This window comes from Zootoca vivipara, chromosome Z1 (assembly GCF_965207765.1).
Source record: "Zootoca vivipara chromosome Z1, rZooViv2.hap1.1, whole genome shotgun sequence".
NCBI classification, from domain to species: Eukaryota; Metazoa; Chordata; class Lepidosauria; order Squamata; family Lacertidae; genus Zootoca; species Zootoca vivipara.
Window position 1 is genome coordinate 14,234,068 of NC_142583.1, and position 15,270 is coordinate 14,249,337.

Genomic DNA, 15,270 nt, shown 5'->3' on the forward strand with positions numbered 1-15,270 from the left:
ATATGTCTTCCTTGTAAAATAGTGAGTTCTTGTTCAGACAATTTTAGAACTATGTCAAATTTCTATACCATGAAACACAAACAGGGGGTGGGCAGATGTGGGGGACTCCCTGGTCCTGAATGGGGTAACTGTGCTTCTGAAGGACCAGGTGCACAGCCTAGGAGACATTTTGGACTCACAGCTGTCCATGGAGGTTCAGGTCAGTTCTGCATCCAGTTCTGCATCCATCTGGTATGCAAGCTGAGACCCTACCTGCCCGCAGACTGTCTTGCCAGAGTGCTGCCTGCTCTAGTTATCTCCCGCTTGTACTACTGCAATGCACTCTACATGGGGCTACCTTTGAAGGTGACCCGGAAACTACAACTAATCCAGAATGCAGCAGCTAGACTGGTGACTGTGAGTGGCTGCTGAGACCATATAACACCGATGGTTTCTGAACACAATTCAAAGTGTTGGTGCTGACCATTAAAGCCCTAAACAGCCTCAGCCCAGTATACCTGAAGGAGCGTCTCCACCCCCATCGTTCAGCCTGGACACTGACGTCCAGCTCCGAGGGCCTTCTGGTAGTTCCCTCCCTGCAAGGTTATAGGGAACCAGGCAGAGGGCCTTCTTGGTAGTGGCACCCGTCCTGTGGAATGCCCTCCCATCAGATGTCAAGGAAATAAACAACTATCTGACTTTTAGAAAACATCTGAAGGCAGCCCTGTTTAGGGAAGTTTATAATGTTTGATGTTTTATTGTGTTTTTAATATTTTGTTGGGAGCCGCCCAGAGTGGTTTAGCTTGTGAAATGTAAGTTCTTGGCCAGCCAAGATTTAACACAGTGGACAAATTTGGATCTATCCCAATGGCTGTCAGGCTGACTTTGTCCTGCAGGCCAGAGTTTGGACACCCCTGTCCTGAAGATTGACAACTTGCACAACTGAAGAAATTACGGCATCTTTCTTACCAGAAGATCTTTCTCTGGTTTATCATTGCACTGCTTTCTTTAACTGATGAGTATTCGGGGAGGGGGAGGGAGGGTGTTATTGGTGTATTATTATTTTTGTGTGAGAGAGTCTTTGTTTATACTACTGTGAAATAGATTTCTTTAATAAGCTTGCTGTGTAAACCACCTAGAGATCTTGCCTATTAATCAGTATATAAGAATTATAAATGAATAAGTGTGAAGTCATACACCCACTCTACAAAAAATTAAAAAGTTAAACCACAATAGGAAATGCAGAAGAGGAACCATTCTCCACCTGGCCTCACACCAGCCCAATCACATTTGCAGTGAGAACTCGCTTTATTTTCCTGTTGTCTATTCACAGTATTGACTGTTTCCCACTAAGTGATCCTTCAGACATGCAGGTCCCCACCCAGTAAGATGTCCCCATATGCAAAAACAGCTAAGCAATGCAATTATCCCAGTGTTTCACAAATTAACTGAAGCGGTTGAATATTTTCTTATTTTAAGGATCCATTAAAAAACAAATTTTGAGGGTTATCCAGAGTTGTAGTGATGAAGCTCCAGCTAAAAATGTAGCTCTGCTGGTCCAATACTGTAATTATTTATTGGCTATTAAACAATGCCTTTACTGTTGAGGATATTGTCACTTAGGTTGCTATCCTATGCACATTTTTTCCTGGGATTAAGTCCCACTGAGCACAGTGGGATTTACTTCTGAGTAAATATGCATAGGATTTTGCTGACAGTCAGGTTGTGTAGGAGGAGCACAGAGAGAAGAAACGCCATAGTGCATCTGCACTAGTAAAAACCGGACACCTTCATCTGCCAAAGCTGCAACAAAACATGTCTCTCCCATATCTGTCTCTTCAGCCACGGTAACTCTCCAATGGTTTGACTTTACCCCCAAGGCACACTCTTCCATTGTCTCCTGGGACAGACAGATGCCAACAGCAACAATATATATATAACTGCTAAACTAGTTCTACACATCCAAGTGCAGGGATTTTGAGATTGCGTCAGGCGAGGCAGCAAACCTCTGAGGGATATTTCCAAAACCAGTCTGCAATAAAGCCAACATGATGCCCTCCAGATGTTGATGAACTATAACTCCCATCATCTCTGACCACTGGCAATGCCAGCTAATGGGAACTGTAGTCCAACAAGATCTGGAAGGCACCACATTGTCTAACCCTATAATAAAAGGGTGAGAGGGTTTGCACTTCCGAATAGAGGGTGCGGGGATTTTAAAAAAACCAAACTGGGCAAATCCTATCTCAAGTATTGCTTTAGAACACGTAAATTGACTGCTTTAAAGGGCAGCATGTTGAACAAGAGGCTTTTTGTGACTGTCAACCTTGAGGTGGGGAGTATCATTGCTCACTGATTACTTCTTTCTTGGTGGAAATCACAGCCCAGTATCGCTAACATCCAAGCTCATTTTTCAGCACAGACAAACGCTTTAAGTTCCAACTGATTCACCTTCCTCCTTCAATTCCCCAGTGTCTCATTAATATGTTTCTCCAGGCATCCCTCCGATAAACTAAAACCTTCTGTTCTCCATGTCTGGCCCAATATCCTTCTTCAATCTTACATCTAACCACACAGAAAACCTGTGCTGTCTCTTGTCTGCAATGCCATCTTAGTTTCATATCATTTTCCCTGTCATTAATCCTGCAAATGAAACTTTCATAAAGCGATGACTGCATGGGATCTGGGTTTTATGCAAACTCAACAAGGCATCTATTTATTCTTAATATATGTTTAGGAATACAGTAGAAAACAATCAACCTTCAGTGGATATCTTTATCCTTGCTGGGCTGAAACAAGAAGTGAAGGCTAGGCCCAAGAGCAGGCATCCCCAAACTGCGGCCCTCCAGATGTTTTGGCCTACAACTCCCATGATCCCTAGCTAACAGAACCAGTGGTCGGAGAAGATGGGAATTGTAGTCCAAAACATCTGGAGGGCCGAAGTTTGGCGATGCCTGCCCAGACTGACAAGACAGTAGCTCTTCAGAAACAAATGGAACCCAGAAGCTGTTGCTACAGTTCCCAGTTCAAAAACCCTGGCACCCTAAACACATGCATCATTTCTTAGCTGAATTAAACAGAGTACAAATCGCCCAATTCGATCATAGCTCATTTTCTGTTATCTTCTTCTTCCCCTATCTTAATGAGTCCAGTCTTCTAGATTGTTCCATATAAAGAAAGTCAGTCTCTTTTAACTTTGTGGGCCTCCTAATAAGTAACACAGTTTATAAGTCAACTCCTAGCATTCCACTCCTTTCTCCCAATATTTTGTCACACTCTTATGTGACCAAGAAAAAGAACACAGGCCGGGACTAGATGGATGTTTGGTAAACAGTCTTGGCCCAGTATACCTGAAGGAGCGTCTCCACCCCATCATTCAGCCCTGACACTGAGGTCCAGCGCCGAGGGCCTTCTGGCGGTTCCCTTCCTGCGAGAAGCGAAGTTACAGGGAAGCAGGCAGAGGGCCTTCTTGGTAGTGGCGCCCACCCTGTGGAAATCCCTCCTATCAGATGTCAAGGAAATAAACAACTATCTGACTTTTAGAAGACATCTGAAAGCAGCCCTGTTTAGGGAAGTTTTTATTGTTTGATCTTTTATCGCTTTTATTATAATTATTATTAATATTCTGTTGGGAGCCTCCCAGAGTGGCTAGGGAAACCCAGCTAGATGGGCTAGGTATAAATTATTATTATTATTATTATTATTGAGCAAGCTTAACACTAACTCCAGTAGTGTTCATGCACGAGCCCCTTTACTTTATTCCATAACATTTGTTGCCAAAAATGAAGTTCTGCACAAAATCTGTTCTGCAGTCTGGCACTGGGTGGCCCAGATGATGATGATGATTTTATTATTTATTGAATTTATATACCGCCCTTTACCCAGAGGTCTCAGGGCGGGTTCACAGATCTCACTAACAGGAGCTGCTACAGGGCATATAATGTGCTTTTATTATCTCCACCCCACCCCATTATAACAAAAGAAATTTTGCTAGTAAACGACAACTCACTGTGTCTTCTGGGCCGCTGATAAGGAAGGTTTCCCCATATGGAGAGATGGGAGGTGGCTTTTCTTCATCTGAGTCTCCTTTAAAAGAAAATAGGGTTTGCTTCAAATAGGCACACAGAATTGCTCAATTTCTCTAACATGATAACCTGCACACGGTCTCCCAAGATAAATGCATGCACTCTATAAAGAGAAGAGCATGGAGTTGCTATGAAGAAGAAGAAGAGTTTGGATTTGATATCCCGCTTTATCACTACACAAAGGAGTCTCAAAGTGGCTAACATTCTCCTTTCCCTTCCTCCCCCACAACAAACCCTCTGTGAGGTGAGTGAGGCTGAGAGACTTCAGAGAAGTGTGACTAGCCCAAGGTCACCCAGCAGCTGCATGTGGAGGAGCGGGAGACGCGAACCCGGTTCCCCAGATTACGAGTCTACCGCTCTTAACTACTACACCACACTGAAGTGGTACCTGTGATGGCTAATTCCCACTTGATGATACAATCCAGGAATAGCTCATGTGATGCCTTTCAGATGCTGTAGACTACAAGTATCATCACCTCTGACCATTGGTCATGCTGGCTGGGGCTGATGAAAGATGTGACACAAAACATCTGGAAGGCAACACATTGGCTAGTCCAAAGGCAACCAATAAATTGATGCACGCACGCAACTCCTAAACAGATTGTCATACAAAAGTGTTCAGATTTTTTACATTTCCTATTATCAACCATCAACTCTTTATTTAAAGCTGACTGAAACACCATCAGTGTACCAATGATACCAATTTAAGCAGATGGTACTTGATCCAGTATTAAACTATACAAGTCTCCTTCAATATACACATTTCAGAAAATAATATGGGTACCCATTCACCTTATTTAACATTCATTTCACTAGAACCTGCTTCTAAGTAAGCCTCAGGGCTGCTGCCAATGTTAATTAAAACTTCTGCAAAGGTTCATGTTTAAACTCAGTGCCTCCACTTTCTCAGAAACCTATTCAGCACATTTTAATTACACTCTAGTGAGGCACATAGCAGTCTAAGGCAGTCTAAGGTTGCCTCTTTTTCCCTCTAAAAAAAAAAGAGTATCACAACGTGGTATCAAGGAATTGTTCCCCAGATTACCACTGTTTAGGCTGGGAATACTGTTGCTAATGTAGCCAGTATGACACACCACACAAGTGAGGTATCAACAGGTTGAGAGAACCACACAGTTTGGAGAAGTACAAAAAAATAGAGGGGGGAAACTTAAAAGGAAGAAGAACACCCAAATAGCCTAATGCTATTTGGGGGGACGTGGCAGAAAGACATGGAAATCCAAGTGGGAAAGGAATGGAATGGAGTAATGTAGAGGAAGATCTGGCTGGCTGGCTGAAACACCAGTAATGGGGCATGTGATGAACTACTATATTCTGATTTAGACCAAGAACACCATCTAGGGCATCTGGGAATCTGGACCCCTAGAGGGCAATCCTATGTGGAAGCAACAGCCTTGATTTTACAGTGGTACCTTGATTCTCAAATGCCTTGGTACTCAAACACCTTGGTTCCCAAACGCTGAAAACCCGGAAGTAAGTGTTCCAGTTTTCAAACATTTTTTCAGAAGCCAAACATCCTGTGCAGCTTTCGGCTATTGCTTCCTGCACCAATCAGAAGCTGTGCCTTGGTTTTTGAACGTTTCGGAAGTCAAACAGACTTCCGGAATGGTTGAGTTTGAAAACCAAGGTACCACTGTATTTGGTGCTTTCATTTTTGCTATTTATTTTACGTTTTTGTTTTTGAGACTTTTTTAGTTAATTTGTTTTTGTGACTGTGTGGAACCCATTTCAGCTACTGATTGATTGTGTGACTGCGGAAATGGATAAAAGCCCCTCATCCAAACAATGACTATCATCAGTACAGCTAAGGGGAAAAAATTAATTTTTATCTTCTACAATACTGTCTTATTTATTTCATAGTACAGTACATTGATTATTGCTTTCATTTTTATGGATCAATGGCCTCGTTAGTAAAATTCATGTGAAATTGCTGTTTAGGGGTTGTTTTTAAAAGTCTGGAATGGATTAATCCTTTTTGCATTACTTCCTATGGGAAAGCACGCCTTAGTTCTGGAACACTTTGGGTTTGGAACCGACTTCTGGAATAGATTAAGTTTGAGAACCAAGGTACCACTGTATTTCCAATCCACTTCCCAAGTTAAATATCTTATTTTGCAGTAGCCGATTGGCTAGCTCTCTTGCAAAGGAAATGCAAACCCATCATAAAGGTGAAACCATTGTGAAAGAAAGTATATTTATGATTAGTTTCCTTGACCTTTCACATCACTGATGGAGCTTCTTGCTTCTTTGGTCCAAGCTACACTCTTTACTTAGAAAAGAAACCTGCTTCAACTCATGATAGATTCCATAAATGTGGGCTAGAGCGTCTTTGCTTCTTTGGAACCATGCAAGTAAGGTGGTCAGAGATGCTATGCAAGGGACTAAGATCATCTTTTCCAGCATCATGTTGACTGAATGAAGCTGAAGCTTTCCAGTCATTACTATTTCCAGCCAGAAAGCTGTGGATGTAAACTTTAAAAAAGAATCAAAAGGAAGATCAAAAAAGAAAAGAAAACCCACTGCCTTCAAAGTCATCTCATCATTTCCAGGGTGCAAAGGGGTGGGAGGGGAGGGGAAGTTGTTTCATGGTTTTTAAATGCCTACAGCTGACAGCAGGGTTATTTTGCAGAGCACAAAATGTGCCTGAACGTGTCCAGGTTAAGCCTTAAATATGAGCAGGCAGAAGTTCACTTGAAGCAGTTGTTTAGCCATTTTCGGGGGTGGGTGGGTTAGGAACGCTATTAACTCTCCTTAATCCTTTGCCCTCAAGGAGAGTGTCAGCTATTCAATTAAACACCAGAGCAAGGATTCAAACAGCCATGCGACTAGTTCCGCACACCCAAGAGAGATTCAGACTTTCCTTTGAAAACCAGGAAGAGTCTTAAAAAAAACCCAAAAAACCCCAGAGTGTCTAATGGAATAGGAAGGTTAAAGAATAAATGTTTGTAGGGGTGTGAGAGGGTAAACGAGGTAGGGGGGGGCCTTTGATCTTATGGGAGGGCCCACCGTGTCAATCATTCTCTCGGTCTGGGCTCAGGAACCCTCTTGACTTTAAACAGCATTTTCCGATTGATGAGAATACATCCCTGCTGCTCTTGTTGTTTTGTCGTTTTCACTGTGAAATTTAGCTTTGATCTTGTGCTATTTGGATAGCTGGTTTAACACCGGAACATTTTGGAGGTGCAGTCCTCTATGCACCTTGGACTGAGGACTGTGTGAGAATGCTAATGAGCGGGGAAATGAGCCAAGAAAAATCCCTCTTTCTTTCTTTCTCTTTCTCTCTGTCTCCTCTCATTCATTCACACATACACACATACCAATTGAAACACATCTCAGTTTTTCCTCTGTTAAACACATGTCCTTTTGTCCCATCTAGTCATAGTCCAAGAGGTTCTTTTTTATATACAATAGATTCTCATTCAGTTTTGAAAACCTCAACACATTAACTTCAAATTCAATATTCTTGCAAAATGAACAAGGTGATATCCCATCCTTACCTCTGTGGTGTCTTCATTTCCACCCATATTCTGCCGCTTTATATGTCAAACTATATCTAATACGTATCTCCTCTATTACATTTATTGTCATCCTCAATCCGCTGCCCATAATTCAAATCCTGCCTGTGATTTCATTTGACGACACAAATTATTCCTTTTTTCTTTTCTTTCTTTTTTTTGGTCCTGTTGCTTTGCACAGGAAAAGCCACTGTTTACAAGCGTTCATCGGATTTTCTGTAGGTAAACAAAGGGTTTTCCCAGAGAAAGTGGTGGGATAATTTATTTTATTTTATTTTTTAAAGACCTCTTGGATCTGTGAGTAGAAATCAAGGGATAAACAGAAGAAATCATGGGACAAACAGAATGAGCCCCAAATTTGCTCCGTCACTCTGCCCTGCCTGTATTACACTTTACGTAGCATCTAATTTGGGGTGACAACATTATGACCTGCATGTTTAAAAGGTCAGCTGCTCAGAAGAAGTTTGGAGCAAAGTTTTACCTCCTGAAACTAGTTCCAGAAGCAAGCCCTGACTGGAGAAAAGTAGGATGATGAAGAAGCTTTGAGAAGAGAAACTGGGGAAGAGAAGAGTTTAGCACTGCCGCCTCTTTGTATGAATTATCCCCAGCTGCCTGCCTGCCTGCCTGCCTGCCTGCCTGCCTGCCTGCCTGCCATTGTCTGTCTGGTGGCACACATTTTTCTGAAAACAGATTCTGCTACCGTCACACATACTTAAGACTATACAAACACTCCCCTAGCATATATCAAAGAAAGAAGCGATTAAAGGTTACTGATAAGTGCACAGGGTACGAAAAATGTGATGAGAAAGCAGCATCAAAGAATCCACATGTGACTCACACATCCTGTTTCTGTGCTTCTTGGGTTTCACACCTGAAACAAACCTCGCACATGTTCCTCCACAAAAGAACAGTAACAGTAAGCACATTTCTCCCCGGGGGAGATACAAGACATTTGAGCTATGCTCAAGCACTTTTCCTTCATTACAATCGAAGCAAATCTACACTATCCCAAAAAAAGAGATATTAAGTAAAGCTAGCATCTTTTCTTTATTTGAAAGAAATAAGTAATTCAAGAAATGTATGATGTGCCAACTTATCATCTATAAAGATATTTTATTTATTAAGATGTCCTTCTCGATGTTATCATGCTATATTTCCCAAATAAGAAATTCAGTCTTTCTTCTTACATTTTCCAATAACTCAGTTTAATTTAAGGGACGCGGGTGGTGCTGTGGTCAAAACCACAGAGCCTAGGGCTTGCCGATCAGAAGGTCAGCAGTTCGAATCCCCGCGACGGGGTGAGCTCCTGTTGCTCGGTCCCAGCTCCTGCCAACCTAGCAGTTTGAAAGCGTGTCAAAGTGCAAGTAGATAAATAGGTACAGCACCGGCGGGAAGGTAAATGGCGTTCCGTGTGCTGCTCTGGTTTGCCAGAAGTGGCTTAGTCATGCTGGTCACATGACCCGGAAGTTGTTTGTGGACAAACACCGGCTCCCTCGGCCAATAAAGTGAAATGAGCATGCAACCCCAGAGTTGTCCATGACTGGACTTAACAGTCAGGGGTCCCTTTACCTTTACAGTATAATTTCCTCATAGCTGCAAAGTTCAACTTACTTCTTTGCGAAATATGGGTCTCGGAACAAAGGATACTTAAACCATTCACGTTTCTTCTTTCCTGAAGGGAGCTGGAAAAACACCAAAGTGAAGAGATAAATATAAGGCAGAACATGCATCTAGTTTCTCTGATGGAAATACAGTATAGACTTTAAATCACCAGATTAAAAAAAACAACAACAACCAGTCATGTTTATTCACAAAATGCTAGCACTAATGTTATGCACTGCTTTCCATTTTTCAGCACAGTTAATATTTTGCCATAGGGCTTGTCCACACTTCATAGGTCCATCAGTAGAGCATGAGACTCTTAATCTCAAGGTTGTGAGTTTGATCTCCATGTTGGGCAAAAGATTCCTGCATTGCAGGGGGTTGGACTAGATGACCCTTGTGATCCCTTCCAACTCTACGATTCTATGATTCCAGTATTCTGCTTGTCCTAGGCAAAGGTCTTAGCAGTTTTGCCTTTGTCCCACTGCTTTTTGCTAGATTCAGGTAGGTAGCCGTGTTGGTCTGACACAGTCAAAAGAAATTAAAAAATTAAAAAAATTGTCCAGTAGCACCTTAGAGACCAACGAAGTTTGTTCTGGGTCTAAGCTTTCGTGTGCATGCACACTTCTTCAGATAGCGCTCAATTGCAGCAAATCCTGAGAAAACCCAACCCAAGGTTTTCTCCTATTTAGCAGTAAATATCAGGTTTTCTTAGTGTTAGGGTAGGTGGAAGTGCAGATGAGCCCCCATTTTTCTAACAGCACATAATTTAAAGGCAGCGCCGAACTACTGAAACAAATAACTAGGAATTCAATGAATATCCGTGATACTTTTATTCCAAAAGGCCACATTTGCACTTCACACTAAATCAAAGTTTAATAGTTCACAAGCCTCAATGGAAGGTGGGTTTGTGTGCTGCCATTTTTTCTCCTTCCCCATACAGCTGGGAAGAGAAATTTGGGCACTTCTGCATTTAATTAAGCACAGCTTACCATACTATCTCCAGCCAGAACTGTGGTCAATACCAACTATAGTTGGGTTTTTTAAAAAAGTGCTTTCTAACCCATTGTTTGAGGTTGGTTGGTTTGAAATTAACCACTGTTATCACTGGTCAAAATACGTCACTCGGGGCAACAGGACAAACCATGGCTAGCCAAAAGGAAAAGCTTCTGAACTCCTTCTGGCTATATGGGAGAAGTAATAATGATAATAACAATTTATTATTTATACCCCGCCCATCTGGCTGGGTTTCCCCAGCCACTCTGGGCGGCTTCCAACACAATATTAAAAACATAATAAAACATCAAAGATTAAAAACTTCCCTAAACGGGAAGTAGAGGAGGAGGGGTGTTCATGGTACCTTATTCCTCCTGCATGTCATGCTATGGTTTAGCATGATATGCAAAGTGGCAATAGAATATTAACAGCTATTGATACATGTGCTGAACAAGGGATAAGGGCTGGATCTAGACATGTCAAAGAAGTGTTAAATGCATTGTAAACTTTGTATGAGAAATCAGGTTGGCGAAAACGGAACTCCACAGCGCCATCTGGTGTCACGGGGTTATAATGTACACACAACGCATATAAAGCGTTTTTTCTTTGCCAATGTCTCTGAGTCCAAAGTCTCCAAATACTTGTCACACATCCGCTAAAAAGCAAGAGTTTTGATACATAGTTAAGTCTATGGCATAGAATGTATAACAATGTAGAATAAAACAGTCTTATTCAACGGCTCATGACCGTACACAGAAATCAGCCAGTCACTTTGACAGGAAACATGATAAGCATCATCTCAACATCAAATGCAACGGCAAACTGATCAGCACTTCGGATGCATAACAATGTATTTATGCAAAGTTGCAAACCAACCATTTCAAAAATCCATTTGAAAAATGGCATGTCTGGGTTTTGTGTTTTGTGTGTGTGTGTGTGTGTGTGTGTGTGTGTGTGCAATGTCCCACACAGGCTATGTTAATTTTCAGGTGGAAGTACGTTCTGAATAATGGAAGCAGCATTATTCCTCAGCAATACATATTGAAAATAAAGATCCATGCCAAGAATACAGAAAGGTAGGGGGAAAAAATATAAATCTTGTCAACAAAAAAAGGTTCTTTAAAAAATCAAAAAGCAGTTTAAAACCCAAAACATATGCTTTGACATATGTAATGGGATGAGTGGAGGGAAACATGTGCAACTTGCCCTTACTTCCTTGAAAGAAATGCAGAATAAAATCTGTGATAAAATAAAAAAGCTGGCTTCCCAGAAAAGTCTTCACATAAAACTTGTGAACCTCTTTATAACCCCCAAAATAGTATGATTCTCCAGAATTACAATGATAAAAGTCCACACAGGATGGGCATTAATTAATTAACTTTTAGCTTGCTCTTTCTTCCAAAAGGTGCCAAGGTATCTTAACTTGTCCCCTTGTGGAAAGGGGGGGGGACATAATGGACTCAAAAATATGTGTATCCCTAGTTTCAAACTACAATTCCCATCAGCCTCGTCAACCTGACTGGAGTGGATTGCAATTGCTGTACAAAACATCTGGAAGTTGAGGAAGGCTAACTATGGAGTTTAGAGTATAAATTTGGCCATATTCACAGCTGTTGTGCAAGTGAATCTGCTGTGGCCCTTCTCTGTTCCCATAAACTAAAAGGTGTTTTTTTTTAAGTCCTCAAAAAATTGCAAAATAAATCTCTTCATGTAGGCAGCATGTCACTTTGATATTATCTCAATTAGGTTTCTCAGACAAGGAAACTCTCGACTCATTACTTTTATTAAAATTACAAAACAAAGTCTCTCTGAATCTTCTTAGGAAACAAAGGCAACACTCACATCATGTCAAACCACTCATGTCTTGTAACATATCCAAATACAACAAGACACTCATGAAATTCTGAGAGCTAGTGCTATCAAAATGCTCTTTTCAAAACACCGCATTAGAGTTTCTGAAAGATTTAAAATCAAAAAGTGATGTAATGCAGAAATGAGAGAGGATCTCTTTACAAATGCACCAACGGAAGGTTGTCTAGCAGTGGGTAATGTTCCCGGTCTCAAAATTCCTATGATCTACCCAGTGGCATAGCATGGGGACCCTGGCCCCGGGTGCAAATTTGTGAAGGGTACAATGAGGTGCAAGCAAGTGCCACCATGACAGGCTCCCTCATCAAGGCCAGAGCTGCGAGGAGGCAAGCCAAGCCGCGTCCAGTACAGCTAAACTGGTGTGCAAAAAATAAAAAATTCATCACATTCACAGGTAGAATCATAGAATCATAGAGTTGGAAGAGACCACAAGGGCCATCCAGGCCAACCCCCTGCCAAGCAGGAAACACCATCAAAGCATTCCTGACAGATGCCTGTCAAGCCTCTGCTTAAAGACCTCCAAAGAAGGAGACTCCACCACACTCCTTGGCAGCAAATTCCACTGCCAAACAGCTCTTACTGTCAGGAAGTTCTTCCTAATGTTTAGGTGGAATCTTCTTTCTTGTAGCTTGAATCCATTGCTCCGTGTCCGCTTCTCTGGAGCAGCAGAAAACAACCTTTTACCCTCCTCCATATTACATCCTTTCATATATTTGAACATGACTACCATATCACCCCTTAACCTTCTCTTCTCCAGGCTAAACATGCCCAGCTCCCTAAGCCGTTCCTCATAAGGCATCGTTTCTAGGCCTTTGACCATTTTGGTTGCTCTCCTCTGGACATATTCCAGCTTGTCAGTATCCTTCTTGAACTGTGGTGCCTAGAACTGGACACAGTACTCCAGGTTCCTTCTCCAAAAGGTGAGGGGGAGCACATGAACTGAAGGACTGTATTGGCCTGAATATAAGCCACACTTTCCCCTCAAATTCCGATTGTGAAATCTTAAAGTGCCGCTTATATTCATGACCTTAGGTTATCGCTGCTGAAAGAGCTGCCCATGAGGGCCATTGGGAGTGCAGGACAATGGCGCCTGCCCCGACCATGTCTCCCAAGACGCCCAGGCGCCTTAAGGAAGGGGGAAAGGGCAGTGGGGCAGCGGCACACAGCCCTCCCACCGCTCCCATGCCTCCCCCCGGCGCCAGCTTGGGGAGGTAGTGCCGGGAGGCAGTAGTGTTGGGAGATGGGCTCATAGCTGCCAAGTTCCGGCCTGAGAAATAAGGGACTGGACCGGAAGTAGCAAAGCGGAAGTAGCGCTGCCGCCATTTTGGAACTGGGCGGAGCGTGCTCAGAAGCTACTTTTGATGCTGCTCTGCCCTGTTTCAAAATGGCCGTCGCATCAGAAGTCATGCTGCAGCCATTTTGGAACTGGGCAAAGCAGCATCAAAAGTTGCTTCTGAGCATGCTCTGCCCAGTTCCAAAATGGCCGCCGCGTCAGAATAAACCGGGGAAAAACAAAAAAATCCATTTTTTCGGCTGGGGACAGCTGGAAAAACAGGGGTTTCCCGGGGAATACGGGAGATTTGGCAGCTATGGATGGGCTCGCCACATGCTCAGAGCTGAACTCCGGCACCGGCTTTGGGAACAGGGTGCCAGCCGCTCCCCGTTCAGAGCGGTAGTGGCAGGAGGCGGGCCGCACCTGCAAATAAGCCTTGAATTTTAAAGGTGCGGGTGCGCCTTATATTTGGGCCAATGTGATATTTAAGGCATTAATAACATCAAAACCTGCTAGACCAGGCATTGGCAAACTCTGCCCTCCAGATATTTTAGGACTACAACTCCCATCATCCCTAGCTAACAGGACCAGTGGTCAGGGATGGTGGGAGTTGTAGTCCCAAAACATCTGGAGGGCCGAGTTTGCCTATGCCGGTGCTAGACTATCCAGTCCAGCATCCTGTTTTCACAGATGGGAAGCAAAAACTCTGTGAGTTGCTGTGAAGAAGCACTTTGTGGTGTCTATCTTTCAACATCCAGGATGTCCCCCAAGTTCTAGTATTAAGAGACAAGAAGAAAGACTTTTTTCCTCTCTATCCACTTTCTCCATGAATATTTTTTATACACCTGTTTCATTTCGCCTTTTCTCTAACCTAAAAATCCCCAAACGCTGTAACCTTCCCACGGCATTCAAGCTACAAAGTAACAGTCGATTGGAATGCAGCATTCCAAGTAACATATTTTGTTACGTAATAAGACACCAATTAAACAACACAGTCCAGGCTCTAGATAGAAGTGGGAGGGGGACACACAGAGTTATTTGCTCAGTGCGGCTACTCTGCATGACAGATTCAGTATTAAAATTTCAGTGAGGACATTTCTCTTTAAAAAAAAAAAATCTCTGCAGCACACTTTAAATAAGAGGTGACAAAACATGAGCTCTCTGTTGAATTCATAGCCATACTGCTAGCACCGCTGTGCTGTTCCATATCCCCAAAAGTTCCTTTACATTTCTAAGGACACACAGACTTCTATAATCTGTGCTTAACAAGCTAGAGGCAATTTTCAAAGACAGGTAAAGGTCTCAGGGAGGCGGGGGGGAGAATCTGTCCCTTAGCCGTATGTAAGGAGAATAATAATATAGAAAATTTCTTTTAAAAATCCAGGCATGAAAGAAGACTAGATAAGTGCACTACACAAGGACACTAAACTTTTTCAGAGCTTGGGTGGGATCTAAGCACTAACAGACAAGCAGCAGCATTAACTATAAAGACCTTAGCTTCAAATTCAGCAGTCTGCATCTCTTAACAAATCTCAGTGTCTGCGCATGGCATTGAATACAATTCATTGAAAAAGAAAGGGTGACCACAGTTCTGCGGCTTGTGCATCAAGACCACAAAATTGAGGGCTATCTGTTTCAGGGCAGAGGTGAATAGAGCGGCTTACAAAAATGGTTTGAATGGGGTTCTGGTCTTCCCCTCTGAAATGTCTAGTTCAACCTCTCCCATATCCTGAAGTTATTGCAATGAGCATTGCCCATTCCCACACTTCATGCCACTGGCAGCTGCTGAATGGGCATGGAAACATATCTGAGATGATGGTCAGAGCACATCATCTCTTTGAAGGTGACCCGGAAACTACAACTAATCCAAAAGAGTGGGACAGAATACCTCCTGAGATGTGTGCAAACCTGGCGGCCACCTACAAAAAATGTC

At 42.6% G+C, this 15,270-nt stretch overlaps 1 protein-coding gene across 3 annotated transcripts in view; it reads right to left on the reverse strand.

Annotated features, from left to right (window-relative positions):
- ARAP2 (ArfGAP with RhoGAP domain, ankyrin repeat and PH domain 2) overlaps positions 1–15,270 on the reverse strand; it is a 126,310-nt gene that overhangs the window by 97,995 nt on the left and 13,045 nt on the right. For all 3 annotated transcript variants that reach the window (XM_060278929.2, XM_060278927.2, XM_060278928.2), the window contains 2 exons: positions 9,209–9,279; positions 3,989–4,065 (listed from right to left, as the gene is read on the reverse strand). In XM_060278929.2, coding sequence (XP_060134912.2) covers positions 3,989–4,065; positions 9,209–9,279 — 148 coding nt within the window. The remainder of the gene's footprint in view (positions 1–3,988; positions 4,066–9,208; positions 9,280–15,270) is intronic.